The following is a 16,497-nucleotide window of genomic DNA, read 5'->3' on the forward strand; positions in this document are numbered from 1 at the left end:
TGCAGTTGAGAGCAGAAACCATTATCACCTTTTTCCTAACAGGGTCAAATCATAGCCCCGTTCAGGTTAAAGAGTGTAATCAGAAAATGAATATTTTTTTTATTCCTCATTTTTCCCCAACCAGGAACAGCATTTGTGGGGTCCCCACATAGTCATTGATAATTAAGGAATACCCCTGTATCCATTTACATAGTCTGAGGAGTGGGGGCCACCAGACTTTTAAACTTCTAAGTGTCTGAATGTTCTGTGATATATTTTATGCCTAACTTCTGAAGTACAATTACTTGCTAGCTGCATTTTTTACTGATACCTAAAAGAATAATGCATGTGTCCTGGCATTACTGGGTGTGTGCAAAGATAAAAATCAATGATAACACACACACACACATACACACACACACACACACACACACACACACACACACACACACACACACACACACACACACACACACTAGCCATATCAATACTAGTTTTGAACTTATTTCAGCAAATAGCAATACATTGTGCAGTAATGGTACTGTTAAGCCAGATCAGTGACTGCTGTTTAGAAGTTGTCATACAGCAGCAGGGTAAGTCACTTATTAACCTCATTGAGGGGTAATGGATAGCTGTCACTGTCCCTATTTCACAGACCTTTCCTGATTTTGCTTATAATCTTGCTCTGCCTTTCAAAAAAGTTTAATTTGCTGGTAAATCATTAAGGATTACAGACAGTCAATAAATCCAGACATCAGAGTTTTATATTTCTTATTGTCCAAAAATGCATGTTGATGTAAAAGGTGTTATTGTATTAAATTTTTGAGTGAATTAGAATAATATTTAAAATGTTTTCCTGATTTTGAACCTCTATTCTGCTATTATGTTTGGCACTGCACTGAAGTTGAGAGTTATAGTATCTAGTGTTCTGTCAGTATTTATAAAAACCCTGAAAAAGAAAATCATTGCTATAGATTGAAAGCATCAGATCTTCTTAAAATTCAAGGTTTGCAGTGACATCAGTCACTCTGGGTTGCTGATCTCTCTATTGCTTGCCTTGCTCATGTTCATTATCAGCTTTATCCTAACAGGGTCATATCAAAGCTGGGTTCAGGTTAAAGCAGATAACCAGGAAATTAATAGATGTTTTCTCCTCATTTTCCCCAACCCAGAAGCATCTTTTCTGGGCCCCCATGCAGTCAAGGATGATGAAGGGGCCCCTCCCTGCTGCCATGGGTATTGCTTGTACCTAAAGCTAGCTATGTTAGTTTTAGTAGAGAGAATGTCCACCAGCAGGGTTTAACTAAGCCAGGGGCACTATGTTATTGATAAAATATTTAATGGAATTGTAAAGGCTGTTACTTCCTAAAACACTGTGACTATAACTACAGAAATATTTGAATTTTAAAGGAGATACAAATGAGTTATTACCCACTTGGTTTATTAATTCTATGAGACTGCTGTACTAGCTTTTATTGGTTTGACAGATGTTACAAAATATCAAAATAATACAACTTTCTGTGGTTGGGGGCCCCCCAGGAACACGGGTCCCCCAGCGACTGCAGGGTTCACTGGTGCCTAAAGCCGGCTATGGTGGTTAGCATTGCCGCCTCACAGTAAGAGGTTCTCCGGTTCGATTCTCGGCTGGGGTGCCTTCTGTGCGGAGTCTACATGTCCTCCCTGTGGTCGCGTGGGTTTCCTTCGGGTGCTCCGGTTTCCTCCCACATCCCAAAGACGTGCTGTAGGTGGACTGGACACTCTAAATTGGCCCTAGTTGTGCGTGTGTGTGCCTTCTGTGGAAGGTTGGGCGCTGGGCTGGCAACTCGACACCGTAAAACTCCACTGCCAATAATGAGCGGACAGGTGATCTGCTGTGCCGACCCCAAACCGGGAAAAGCCGAAAGAAGAAGAAGTTTTGTTAAGCAAAAATTGTATTGTTTACTTTCTGATGGAAGATTTGAACATTAGTATTGAATATTTTTGTTGTAATTAAACAATAAATAAAAGGAAAAAAAAAGTAAAAAGGAAATAGACCTTTGCCAGTTGTCTATTCCTATTTTGAATTTATGCACCTTTGGTCTTTTTATTGAAACATACATATTTATGGTGAGTATATTCAAATATATTTTACTTTCTTTTTGTATAGAAAATATAACTACTACTGTGTATTTTATTATTATTTTTTTTTATTTCTTTTTTGGTCTTCCCTAGACTGACTCTTTGGCCCATAGTACCACAGCTGATCATTTTTGTTTTCCTTCCTTCCTGTTTAGCCACAGACTTTGCTGGTCAGCAGTTGATGGCAAAAGTTGGAGCAAGTGAGCCATTACCCAAGATACTATCAGTGTTTTTGCTTGACATCGACTTTCTCTGCTCCTTTGTGGCCATTAATCACAATGCTGAGACAAGGCCTGTCATGTTGGGGCTCAGATGCCTGCTTCCACATTCCCTGCCTAGCTGCAGTGATACACATTGTGTGGCAGGCTGAATCATTGTCTTTTGCATTTTATTTTAGTTAATCCCTGTTGCTTCAAGAAATGGTACTCATGAAGTAGAATCTAGTCATTGTATCTACCCCTTACAGTGAGACACTTACATTCTCCCCAGTCAGCTCCTCCAGTATCTAGGCCCTCTAAATGTACCTGTATCATTTGGGATACAGTCAGGGCTTCATTTCTCTGCAGCATAAAGCCAGTCTTCTCTGTACTTTTGTGTTAAGATTGCAATGACTTGATACTTAAAAATTGTTTAACCTGTTTATAAACGTGTTTTCCAGTGTCTCTCATACAACAAGACAGCCATACTTAGGAGAGGAGAATGGAAGAGATTATCACTATGTCTCACCAGAGGTTTTTGAAGCCATGATCAGTCTGGTAAGACATAAACTGACATTTTAAAAGTACTCAGTGTAACTTAACTTGGACAGATTTTTAAAGTCATGTCCTCCAAATCAAGTTTATTATTGCAGAAGGAAATTATTTTTAATGAAATAAGTTACTCAGAATTCTGCAGGCTTATGATCATAGTATTTACATCTTGGTACACAGTTTCATTTTGTACAGATTTATAAACTGTGAGGACTCTGATATTAGTACAAAAGCTGCACAGCATCTTTATGAAGATTTTTTTTAGTTAAATAGTTATTGGGGTCTGAAAACAGAGTTATGGTGATCTTCTTTACTTGCAGAATAGTAGCTGCCAGTGGTCTCAATGTAAGAATGAATATTTATCTTTCTTACTTTGTGGGAGCTTATTTTGTTTTGCTTTTTTGATTGACCTCAGTTACATCTGTAACACCTATTATTTTGTTAATTATTTTCCCCAATTTTATTTTCCTCAAAAAAATTAATCATTATGGTGTAGTTACAGTAACAAAATTCATGAAAATGAGTATATTAAAACTTTTTACTTTACCACCCCAGCATTTTCCCCATTAACTAACCCACCAATTTTATCCTCCTTACTCTGTCCAGACTCCACCATTCTCACAAGGGCAGTGACTTGCAACCAACATGTATATCAGTGCAGCACTGCCTCATTAGTGTTCTAATGCTGTATTTTTCCAGCAGGAGGGAAAGGAAGTTAGAAGGTGTTAGGAGAAAATGTGCCCTAGAAGTACCATTGTTGTTGTGTTGTATTGCACTTAATATATGTGTTAGCAGCATATCATTGTAGTGCTAGAAATGAGGAGATGCTGAAAGGATGAGGAAGATGGTGACCTACAGTAGAAGGACTGATGGGATTGGGATGACAAACCCTAGATTGCATGGTTATTTTTGTGCTTTTATTGCATTAAATGAACATCAATCTTGTGCATTATTGTTATTATTATTATATTACAAATAACATTCTTATTTTATAGAAACAATTGTGCCGATTTATTTTATGGGCAATTTGGCATGACATTGTGGCACACTTCCTAGGACAAAAATGCAAGGGAGGTGTGATACCTTAGTGTTTACACAATCCACAACAAGCCATCTTTTTGAGGATATTTGCTAGTATTCATCCTATGGACTCTGTGTCATGTGTAGCGGACATGGTAGAATTGTATAGCACTTTGCATACTTTTTCAGTATTGTTATTAATTTCCCACCTCCTGCTGCAGAGATGGTATCATGCTGTAGTAAGTAAGACTTGCATAGAAGTGTTTGCAGTCCATCTTTTCACTTTTCTGCAAGGATGCAGCAATCTGGGCTTTTAGTTACAGATGTCAATTTTCATCCCGTTTGTTTTCAAGCAGACCAAGGCCTTCCCTTCTCATATTAGGGTAATACCAGTGTTGCTGCAACATTCCATAACTAGATGATTTTATCTGACCAATGGGAGCAATGCCTGTTTCTTTAAATCAGAGAAATATCAGAGCTAAACAGTTTTATATTTTTTTTACATAGTAATCTGCCTTTCATAAATTGGCATCTGAAATGGAGAACACAATGATAATCTATAAAAGGAAATTAGGCAAGATATTCTATTTTGCCTAACAGTACAAGAAGTGTATCACCTGGTCCTTTACACATAACAGTCCTCTTTGTATTACCCTGAACACCTGTCTTCATGCATAATTTAGTTCCTAACAAACTTTGCATTTCTTTCAGAATATGCATCTTGCAGGATAATTTGTAAATCTGTATGCAAACATGGTTCTGCTAGCACCCACCCCCAACGCTGACTGTGAATGGATGCCTTGGTAATCTACTGTCTTCAGCAGTTGCACTCCATTCTACTTTTGTTTCCTAATCACTAGGAAGAAGGCTTTTCCTGTTCCAGTTGCCACCAAGATGGTAAGTATATTTCCTAGCCTTAAGGAATCTCTCTTCACCATTGGGGAGGCACACATTGGTCATAGGCAACATGACGCCAGATTTGTGCCTGTATTATGTCTGAAATAATTGGTTATTCTACTTCCCCATATAACTGTCAGGTTTGTAATGCACTTGTCTGCTGGAACATAGTTCATATGTAAGTTCTAGGGTGAGCACGCCATTCTTATTTGAAAATTATTCAGTCTGCTACAGGGTACTCACATTGGATTGCCTGTGTGAAGCATGGGAATTAGTATTCCTCCTGATCTGATCTTTGAGCAATCTGTGAAACCAGCTTGTAGATGATATGGAGCATGATGCGCCCAATTAATCCTTTATTCTTTATCCAAGTTTTGTACTTCAGTACCTGTATTGTGAGTTACTTAGTCACTCTGTGTCTCTTTTGGTGGTCTCTACAAAGAAATGTTTTTCAAGTCATTTTAATGATGTAGCCTACTTTGTCTTTTTACTAGATTGTACCAACAGTAACTCAGAATAAGTATCAACATTTGTCAAACAACAATGTTGATTTTGTATGAGAGTCAATGATCTTATAAAGTCTGTCTTCAAAATCTGTCCTAATTTGGAATCTCAGTGCAATATCTTATGTGCTTTGATTTGCAGTAGTGATGATCTCAAAGCCTGACAAATTTCAGTGTTGTATTACTTTTGATACAGTTTATCCATATGCACTGCCAGTAGTTCTCTTGCCCTCTGTACAATAGCATTCCCAAATGGCCACTTATATAGCAAGTATTTTCTCAGTCTCTCCCTCTCACTTCCCATTGAGATTATTCATGCTACTATTCAGTTGACTTGTTTAGTTGTACCTTCTTTAAAAATGGATGTGGCATACATATCAATGTGTCTAACAAAAAAATGACATGTCTTTTGTCATTCCTTTGCTGTTTCCCTCACCGATTTCCATGCGTTTGCCATTCATCCTTGTGCCACTGAGACACCCAAACAGTTAGTCATTTAAATGTTTCCCAACACTGACTATAAATATATACTGTTTGGCCTTGCTGTATCTGTTTCATCACTGGATTCACTACCTTCAGGTCAGCATGATTGTTAGACCCTCAAGTTCCTTCATTGTACAAATTTCACTTTCTGAACAGAGTTCTACTGCTGTCTGTTTTACTTTTTACATCTTTGTGGATATATTCAGGTCAGGCTTTATTGGCTTGAATGTACCCGTAAAGATTTAAAAAGTAAAAAGTCCTGGACATTCAGAAGTCATTTAGCTGAAACACTTGTGCATCCTTAAAGGGTTATTTGCATATATCCATGGGGTTCCACTACAGGAAGTATTTTTTTATTTGGTTTTAAAACAATAAATAAATCAATTGCAAAACAAACAAATAGCTATTTACATAGATCCACAGCTGATCAGTACATCAAAGTTATATATATCAACAATTAATATTTTTCAAGCAATTCTTTAAGTTTAAGCCAACATGTATATGAATGTGCAATATTAGAAGTTCCAGTAAAAAAAAAAGGCACAGCACAACCATCCATATAAAACAGAGTTCATTACATCAAGCTTTCGAGTTGAAACTCTTTTTCAAGAATGAATCATAGTTTTAAAATGGGTTTAATACTATTAGTTTTATTAAGCCCTGGGTAGACATCAGATCTAAGAACATTTATTCATTTATATTCTGCATTCACAATGTCCCCTCCCGTCTTATTCTTGCAAACTCTTTGCAGTATCCTGAATTTAAAAGCATGCTCATTTCCACAATGTAAAATATGCTTGCTAAGTGCATTTGTCTCAACCCCTCTTCTTACATCAGATAAATGGGAGGCAATTCTCTCCTTAAATTTGCAGTTAGTTTTACCAATATAAAAATATAAACATTACTCACAATTAGCCAAATAGACTAAATTTTCACTATTGCATGTCCCAAATGCCTTAAATATAAAACTGGCTTGTGTTATAGGATGTATGTACTGAGTATGAGAGGCTTAGACAACAGTATCAAAATGTGTTAGATAAGCTTGCTGAGTTTGAGAGCGAACTAGTCTCTACTAAGAAGCGAAAGCTGATTATAGACATGTCTGACTTTCAGAAAGGCCGCGTTTTCTCTTGGCCGAGAGAGGAAACTGTGAGGGCTCGTATTTCATCAAATGTAAGTGCAAATCATTTAAATGCTCAGCTACAACAATCTAGAAGAGAGGGCTGTTCTACAAGTGAATCTACAGGTCAAGAAGTGGTGGCTGATGGAAACCATGCTGGTGAGGTTCATAACAGCAGTATTACTGCCATTGAGACAACGAGCAGTTTTTTAGGCGAAACAAATCTAAAAATAAACTTACAGCTTCTAATACAGGTGCAGCAGAGGGAGAGAAACCGAAGCAGGCAAAGAGGAACACCACAAAGGAAAGACTTAGGAGTGAGACCGAAGGTAGGCCCTGTAACAAGAAGCAGAAAGACTTAGCAGGACATACTGTTGTTAACTTGTCTGGTTTTGAATTTTCTGTAACGGAACTGAGATTAATAGACAAGGGTTTAACTTTTATTCCATCAGGTAATGGTTTATTGAATGACAGCATTACAGAGTTAAGAATGTTTATTAGGAATTTAGATCTGAAAATGTTATTTGGGAATAACAGTGCCAATACTGAAAATGTCTTAAAAAGAAGTAGTACTTTCTTGCCTTATAGTACAGCGACTGTTACAGCCTTTTTACAGTTATGTGAGAATGATGTCTATGATTTGTTTTTTAATGGAAAATCATCTAGTTTTCACAACTTGAATGTTAGTGAAAGAAAAGTATTAATGGATTTAGTTAAAAGGACTGACTGTTTTACCACCTTTATCAGCTGGTTTCAGTATGTTATATTTAATGTACAACAATATCAAGAACTGATGTATGAATTCATAAATGACAGTGCAACACTTAAAATCATAAATGTTACTGAGCTGAATAGAAGGATTTATAGGATTAAAACTGAATTGCATGACTATTTGATGCAACTAGCGATTACTCCTGAATAATATAACTATTTCTATATAGAACATCCTGTCTGCCCTGTCATATATGGGTTTCCAAGCTTCATAAAAACTTGATTCACCCCCAATGAGACCCATAGTTTCAGGAAAACAATGGGCTACCACAGCAATCTCAAAATATTTAGACCAGCAACTTAAACCTTTATTGAAACATAGCATGTCCTATATAAAGGACACTGTTGAATTTTTAGAGTCACTGAGAATGTTTTTGGATACAAATATGACAGATGTATTGTTTGTAACTATGGATATTAAGTCCTTATTTACGGTCATTCCTAACAATATAGGTATTGAATATGTTAGAGAATTTCTAGTTAGGCACAGTACCTTTACAGCTAACAAAATTTCACTGCTATGTTCTTTACTGGATATTGTTTTACAGAATAATGTTTTCATGTTTGGGGATGATGTGTATCATCAGATTTCAGGAGTAGCTATGGGCACAACTGTAGCCAACAGATATGCCAGCATAGTGTTGGTCAGATGGGAAGAATACACTATCTTTGATTCTATCAAAATGAATGCTACAATAGTGTTTTAATGTACTACAAATGTTTTGTAGATGACATAGAATTGTTGTGGAGAGGTAATAGGGAGGCATTGGAGCTATTTGTTGAACATCTACAAAATAGCACCAACTTCCTTAAGTTTGAAATGTCTTGCTCAGTAGAGGAAATCACCTGTTTGGATGTTAAACTGATGAATATTGGTGGTAGAATTCATACATCTATATATAGGAAAGAGGTACAAGCAACTAGGTATGTACATAATTCCAGTATACACCCCACCCACATTTATAAAGGTGTAGTAAAAAGTCAATTCTTGAGAGCCAGTAGGCCAAATACTACTGAAGAGGGGTTTGCAGCTGAGATTAATACTATGACACAAGATTTTGTGGCAAGAGGTTATAATAGAGGTTTATTAACCAAGAATGCAGAATATGTTAGATCTCAAAGGCCTAGCTTGGCCAAACCATATTTACTTAGAGAAGGCAATAATGCCCAGAATAATAGCTCTGTGAGAGAAGCTGGATTTAATAAACTAGAATACATGATGAAGTATAACAGACATTTTAGACAGGCTCAGTCCATAATTAAAATAAATTGGACTGTTCTTAGTTCAGATGTTAATCTTAGGAAAATAGTATGATAAAGGCCTTATTTTGTATATAAAAAAAGAGAAGAATCTTAAGCAACTTCCCTGTTATAAAGATTTTGGTTAAAAATGAAGAGCTACATAGATTTAATACGGGAACAGTCCCCTGTTATAAGTGCAGTTTTTGTAAGTTCATTAATGTGGAGACAGAATTTATACATCCTGTAACACAAGCCAGTTTTATTCTTAAGGCATTTGGGGCGTGCAATAGTGAAAATTTAGTCTATTTGGCTAATTGTGAGAAATGTTTATGTTTTATATTGGCAAAACTAACTGCAAATTTAAGGAGAGAATTGCTTCCCATTTATCTGACATAAGAAGAGGGGTTGAGACAAATGCACTTAGCAAGCATATTTTACATTGTGGAAATGAGTATGCTTTTAAATTCAGGATACTGCAGAAAGTTTGCAAGAATAAGAGGGGAGGGGATATTGTGAATGCCACAGAGAGAGCAGAATATAAATGGATAACATTTTTTTAGATCTGATGTCTACCCAGGGCTTAATAAAACTAATAGTATTAAACCCATTTTAAAACTAAAACAAGCATATGTCAGTTAGAATATTATATATGTCCTATGAAGCTTTTTCGGCTGTAATGAAGTATTTTAGTATATTATTAAGTTGATTATTGTTTTTAGTGATGTTTTCTAAACTAGGTTTAGTTAGTTGATTATATAAATTGTATAATTATATAATGTGTTTGAGTTATGTTACGTGATTGGCTGGTGTTTATATATATATATATATATATATATATATATATATATATATATATATATATATATTCTGTGGCTGTAATGTATTGATTCATTCTTGAAAAAGAGTTTCAACTCGAAAGCCTGATGTAATAAATTCTGTTTTATATGGATGGTCGTGCTGTGCCCTTTTTTACTGGATCTAATTTTGTGTTGGTTTACCAGTGCATCTAACTGTTCTATACCTGGTTCTTGGACAGTATTAGAAGTTCTCATCTTTATACTATGCAATTCACTACTGCATACAATTTCTGCCATACTAATGAATTCACTGCTAGAGGTAGTAACTTTACTTTTCCAATTCTTAGTAATTACTTTTCTGGCTATAGCAACAATAGGCCATATAAGAGGCACTTGGGCTTTTGGAATTATCTCAGGAATCAGAGTGTTAAATAAAACTAAAGATTTAGAAATATTACATCTGTCTGGCTATAGAACTTGAATGAAGTTATTCATTTCTTTCCAAACAGGGGAGATTACTTCACATTCATATACTATATGCATCCAATCAGCTATTATTTCAGAATCACATCTCCCGCATTTAATTCTGTTTGATTTATACATAATTGTAATTTTGTTAGGAGTGACAAAAGCTCTTTGTAAGAATATCCAAGTGAAAATTTTCCAGTATAATGAAGATGCAGTTTTATCTATGTTTTTAGTATTCTTCAGAGTAGTCTTCTTTACTATTTTTTTAGGAGTAGTTCCGGTAGGAATTGTCTAAATATGTGAAATCTAACTTAAGAACTTTATACATTTGTGACAAATATTTATTTTTCATTGTATTATTATTGATATTTATTAAGAATCCAATTATTTTGGGAATTATTTCTTATCTAGGTTAAATATCTTATTAATCTGTGTTTTCACAAAATCTCTAAATATTTGTAAAATTAACCAATTCTCAAAATCTTGATTGTATATGGACCTTAAAATTGCAACATTATGTATGTACATCAGTACCATTTAAGAATTGATGCCAATAAATTAAATTACTTTGTTTTTTCAATACTAGCATTTTGTTGAAGTTCTAAGTTTCTAAGCAGCCATTTCTATATGCATTTGGAAACATAAAAAAAATATTAAGTCTTTAGTAGAATGGTTAGAATATGTGAACTTTTGGAAAGAGGAAATGATGTTATTTGAATAGGGAGTATGAGAAGAGGGTGTAATTCCATTTACACAAAATTCTTTTAATAACCAGATAAAGATATTAGGGACTACTTGTTTATGGCTGGTTGTGATTTACTTATTATTTACTAATAATATTTCTTGATGCATTTGTTTCCAGTTTGAATCATAAGATGAATTTATCCACAACATTATACCTTTTACAATTGTTGAAGTAGCATGCAATTGAATATCAGGGAATAATATTTCATCATTATCCCAACCTTTTCTATGCCAATCTAAGGAAACTTTTGATTTATTAGGTTGCCAAAAAGTATAAGTATATTACTTGTCTTCATCCTCATTATTTTTGGTGGAGATAGTACTAAACATTGTAAGACAAAAATATTTTAGGGAAAATTACCATCTTAATAAGCATTAATTGTTCTTCCATGATAAAGAAGAATTTGTTCCAGTTTGTGACTAAACATAAAATTTTATCAACAACCTGTTGAAAGTTTGTTTGTATCATTTATTTACTATTAGACATAATGGTTATACCAAGGTATTTCATTTGATTGCTATTCCAATTGAAGTTAGAATATGTTTGTATGAATTTTTTATTATTATTTTGTTAATTAATAATGTACTTGTTTTATTATGATTAAATCTTAGTTTTGAGATTTCTTTAAACTGACTCATCAAACTAATATGTTCTAATGAATTCTCTATATTTCCTATTGTTAGTAAAATATCAGCAAAGAGTTGAATCTTTAGTTCAAATTTTTCTTTTATTTTGATACCATTAATTTTCTTATTAGATCTAATACTATTAGGAGAGGGCTGTATAGCTAATACAAATGTTAAAGGTGATAATGGACAGTCTTGTTTTGTGCCTTTTTGTAATTTAAAAGTATTAGAATGAAAAGAACCTATTTTAACATAAGCACAAGAGTTATTGTATAACTCAGAAATTAATGCAATTAGCTCAGGTGAGAAATTATACACTTTAAGTGTTTTAAACAAGTATGATCAATTAACTGAGTCAAAAGCCTTATCTTAATTGAGATTAATGATATAAAGTTTTTTTTTATTTTTATTTGCATAGTTTATTAATGTATGTATTCTTATTATATTATCCTATACTTGTCTATTTAATATAAACCCAGTTTGATCATTATTAATTAGGTTAGGTATAAGTAGATTAAATCCATTAGCTGAAATGGACATGAACATATTATAGTCCACATTTTAAAGTGAAATGGGTCTGTATGATGAGCACTTTGTAGGATCCTTATCTTGTTTTAAAATAGGTGATATAAGGGAATATTTCCATGATGTGGAGACTTCAGAAGTTGCTTTTATTTATCTGTAGACCTTATCTAATATTTTAACTGCATCACCCAGTAGCATTTTAAATAGTTCTGGTATAGAATCATCTAAACCTGGAGCCTTACTATTTTTTAGATTTTTTATTTGATTGTTTATTTCTGTTAAAGTGAGCAGTCTATCATTTTTTTATTTGTTTACTTGTTATTGTATTATTTATATTTTCCTTTAGAAAAGTTTCAACTATATCATCATCTAGGTTATTTGTATTATTATTTATATTTTCATAAAATATTTTAAAGCCCTCAACAATACTTTTAATATCTGTTCTGCTTTCTTTTTTTATTATTTGTATGTGTTCTACGTTCTTTGATACAATTTAGTTTATTTGTTTTCTTTGATCTAAAAGCAAATTTATGCAAGATTAAAGGGTTTGCTAAATATGCCTGAAGTTTAGGTTTTTCCAGGTTTATTGAAACTTTATGATTTAGAATTTCAACATATTTTGTACTTAGGTTTTTAAGTTCAGACAGACTAGTGCTGTCATTTGATTTTAGATTTAACTTTAGTGTATCTATTTTGGCCTGTAGTGTATTCAATTCTTTGTCCTATTGTCTTGTTTTACTAATATACCAGCTTGTAACTCTTCCATTTAAGTAAGCCTTTAGTGAATCTCACAGGAAATGTCAGATACTTCACCATTCTTGTTTATTTCTAGGAAATTTTTGATCTCTTTAACATACCAATCCTTGAATCCTTTTATTTTAATACTGCTTGCTGGTAATCTCCTGTGATGTATTAAATTGTCAGTTTTTAAAATAATACTAAGATTATAGCATTATGGTCTAATAAGGGACATGACACTATTAAAACTCCTCTGATATGTGATAACAGATTGTTTGAGAAAAAATTATCAATATTTGTTCATGTTCCATATTTATATGAATATTGAGTAAACTGAAGTGAGTTTGTTTTCATTAGCTCATATATATTCTTTAAGTTCATTAGATTTGCAAAATTGTTAAATGTTTGGCTGAAGATGTGATTCTCAGATTTCTATCTGCAGTGAAATCTTTGTCTGATGAAATACAATTAAAATCACCAGCCATTATGACCTCACCTTTCATGTAACAGGCTATCGTGAAAAAGTCATTTTTTTGCATCTTTAGCTACAACCCCTGGAATCCTGTAACACTTCACCAATCTATATAGTTTTCTGTTTCACTCAGTTATAACAGTGCTTAACATACCGTTTTTATCAACATCGGTATCTTTTACTTTACGCATTACTGGTGAGCTCTTCCATAAAATGAGGGTGCCTCTCCTTTTAGCTTGAAAGCCAGAACCTGCTAAAACCAAATAATTCTTTAATAAAAGTTTATTTACATCTTTATTAAGTAATGTGTCTCCTGCAGAAATAAAATTTGTGCTTTATGTAATTGCAAGTATTGGAACAGACCCCCCCCCTGTACCGGATTATTCAGTCTATTAATATTAATAGATATGCATTTAAAATCAGATGTTTATATAAGAAGAAAAAAAAACACAGGTATAACGAAATCACATTTATTTATAGAACTTATTCTGTACTTTATATCTAATGATGTGAAATCTTAACCTGTAGACAAAACTTTTGAAACAAATAAAAAAATCACCTAATGATATAACCCTAAATAATTGTACCATGGAGTAAAGTGTTACTAGTTTGTTGAAAAAGGCAAACTACCTCTCAAACTCTCCATTAGACTAACAACGTTTAGCTCATGCTTCTGATTCATATTACTATGTCTTATATTTTTAGTATGCATCATCTTAAAAAAGCTTGTCAGTGAGTTATTATGAATAATAAAAGTTAAGCAGTTGTTTAGAACCTTTATTATAAGTTGACCAAACTGAATATCTCTACAGTCATCTTTCCCTGTATCTCACCTTATCTCCCTGGTCTACTATAGGGAGGAAGACAGTTGTAATTTTCATATTTATTAATTTGTGGGTCAAATGAATTAAATTTTTTCTATTTTATTTAGTATGTGTAAAGTTGTTCATAGGATCATAAGTTCATAAATTAGTACCAGGCTAACTGCTCTTGTGAGCCATTCCAGGCCCAGACAATTACCCCATGTGAGAATCAAACCCTGCACCTTGTGCCTAAAAGATGAACACCTTAACCACAATGCCAACCTCCCATTCTTGTAGACATATTATATTCTTTGATTGTATACATGTTTACTTATTCTGATCTTTCTATTTGTATAATGTGTCTTGTACTATTACTGTATTCTTAGGTTTTATATTTTAGCTATAATCGTACTGTAGAATATCATATAATAGAACATTTATATTTACCCTTGTATATTTGATACTCTTTAATCTAGTACTGCTGTTAGAATCAGTCCTATTTTTCCCCTAAGTGTTGTGTCTAATACCATCTGAATAAACATCTAAAAAATCTTATTCAAAGTACAAAACTGCCAAATACTACAAAACAACAAAAACAAAGCCACACACAGGTAAAACCATTTATTATCCTGGTATCTTGGCTTTTTGCCTTAAAATGATGAAGAATTCAAATTGCCAACACATTAAAATATCACCAAATAAATTAGCTTCAGTTACTTAATTAACTTTTAAAATTCCCACACACATTTAAAGTGACAGTGCATTGACCAAAAAATACAAAAATCCCACCAAAACCCAAAACATAGACTCCCACATATTAACATTAGAAATGTGTGCAGGAATTTCAAAAGTTAAAGGCCGCAGTACCAGGACAATAAACAGTTTTTATCTGAAACATCTTCCCTTTTAAGATTCAAACTTTCCATAATAAATTATTCTGAGATATTACGTTTTGTTATCCATAAAAAAAGACAATAACAGAGAAACACAGTCCTAAATTTTTTATCAGAAGTGTCTTTCTATAGGCTAGTATATAAACTATCCTTTTGGTATACTGCAGGCATTCAGAACTATTTAATAACTGGCAATGCTTTAGAATGCAATTTACTGTCTCCTGCTCATTATCTAACTTGTATTCATTGACATCTTAGCTTATGATTCAAAATATTATGATTATTTACTTTTAGACAGGAAGAAGTAACCTGCACAGTTAGCTGTTGTATTTAAAGAAGTGACACTTAATGATTCAGTAAGCACTGTGTGCAAGATGTTTAATATAAAGCACACTGTCATTTTTTAAAGGAGACATGCATATAAACTTGCATTAAAAGAATGACAGTTATGTATGATCCAGGTTTAACTTCTAAAAGTGTGAATGCTACTCTGATAACATTCCAATAATAACTTTTATATATGTAAGAAACTATATATTTGAAGTAGTTAACTTAATTTATCTGCAACCTGTAGGTATTCGGATCCATATTGGATCCGAGCCGGCAACATTTTATCAAGCATCTGCTCCAAGCTCCTCTCCTTACCCATAATCCTTCACCTCTCCTACCTTCCCTCTGATCTCGTTTGCCGCTTCATGCATATGCATCTTGGTCTCTATAGCTCCATGTTGGGTAGTGTAAGTGGAACTTTTGATTCTTTAGTTAGTGTGTGAGAGTAGTTGTTTGTGATAGCCCTTCCTCCCTTTCGTCTTGTCGTCAATTTGTTAAACAAAAAGAAAAAAGTAGTTAGAAAGTTTGTGTTTCTTTCTTGAATATAGTAAGTTTGTGTTTCTTTCTTGAATATAGTAGGCCTAGCCAACCCCAGTGTGTGCGTGTGTCTAATTTAGCATTTGGCTCACTGGAGTGTATTATGGCTAACCAGCCTAAGCCAATGTTCAAGAAATGCAAAGAGTGTGGCCACAAGCTTTCACCGGCTGATAGCCACACTCTGTGTGTTATTTGCCTTGGCGTTCCCCATCTTAGTTTGCCATGTGCTGTGTGTACAGGGTTCAATCCCAGAGCCCTTAAAGAAAGGAAGGCGAAACTGGTAGCCAAGGGCCTGCTACCAGTTTGTGCCTTAGAGATGACGGCCTCGACATCGGCTCCCTCAGGCTGGGACTCAACCTCCCTCTAAGCCTGCTGCGGTAGGGACAAAAGCTGCAGATAAGGACAAAAAAGAGAGAGAGAAAAGGGTAGAGAGGCACCGCAAGCGATCTCCTGAGTGGGAGCCTTTTCCAAGTCCACCTGTGAAAGTTGTTAGGACCACTTCTCCTCGGCTCCATTCCCCGAGGTTCTCCCCAGAGCCGATGGAGCCCTTGGATTGGAGGCCTTCTTCGAGGTCGTCTCATTGGGTCAGATCCGAGTCGGTCACCTCCTCGCGGTCAACTCTGAGTCTATCGGAGCTTGACGTGGACAGGATGATGCATAGATTCATTCGATCCAAATCCA

The 16,497-nt window shown here is 34.2% G+C and overlaps 1 protein-coding gene across 3 annotated transcripts in view; it reads left to right on the plus strand.

The window, feature by feature from the left end:
- The window catches only part of LRGUK (leucine rich repeats and guanylate kinase domain containing), a 1,953,320-nt gene that overhangs the window by 1,137,073 nt on the left and 799,750 nt on the right, over positions 1–16,497 (plus strand). For all 3 annotated transcript variants that reach the window (XM_044088664.1, XM_044088665.1, XM_044088666.1), the window contains one exon: positions 2,756–2,852. In XM_044088664.1, coding sequence (XP_043944599.1) covers positions 2,756–2,852 — 97 coding nt within the window. The remainder of the gene's footprint in view (positions 1–2,755; positions 2,853–16,497) is intronic.

Source organism: Protopterus annectens, chromosome 11.part0, assembly GCF_019279795.1.
Source record: "Protopterus annectens isolate FY-2018-M chromosome 11.part0, PAN1.0, whole genome shotgun sequence".
Classification (NCBI taxonomy): Eukaryota; Metazoa; Chordata; order Ceratodontiformes; family Protopteridae; genus Protopterus; species Protopterus annectens.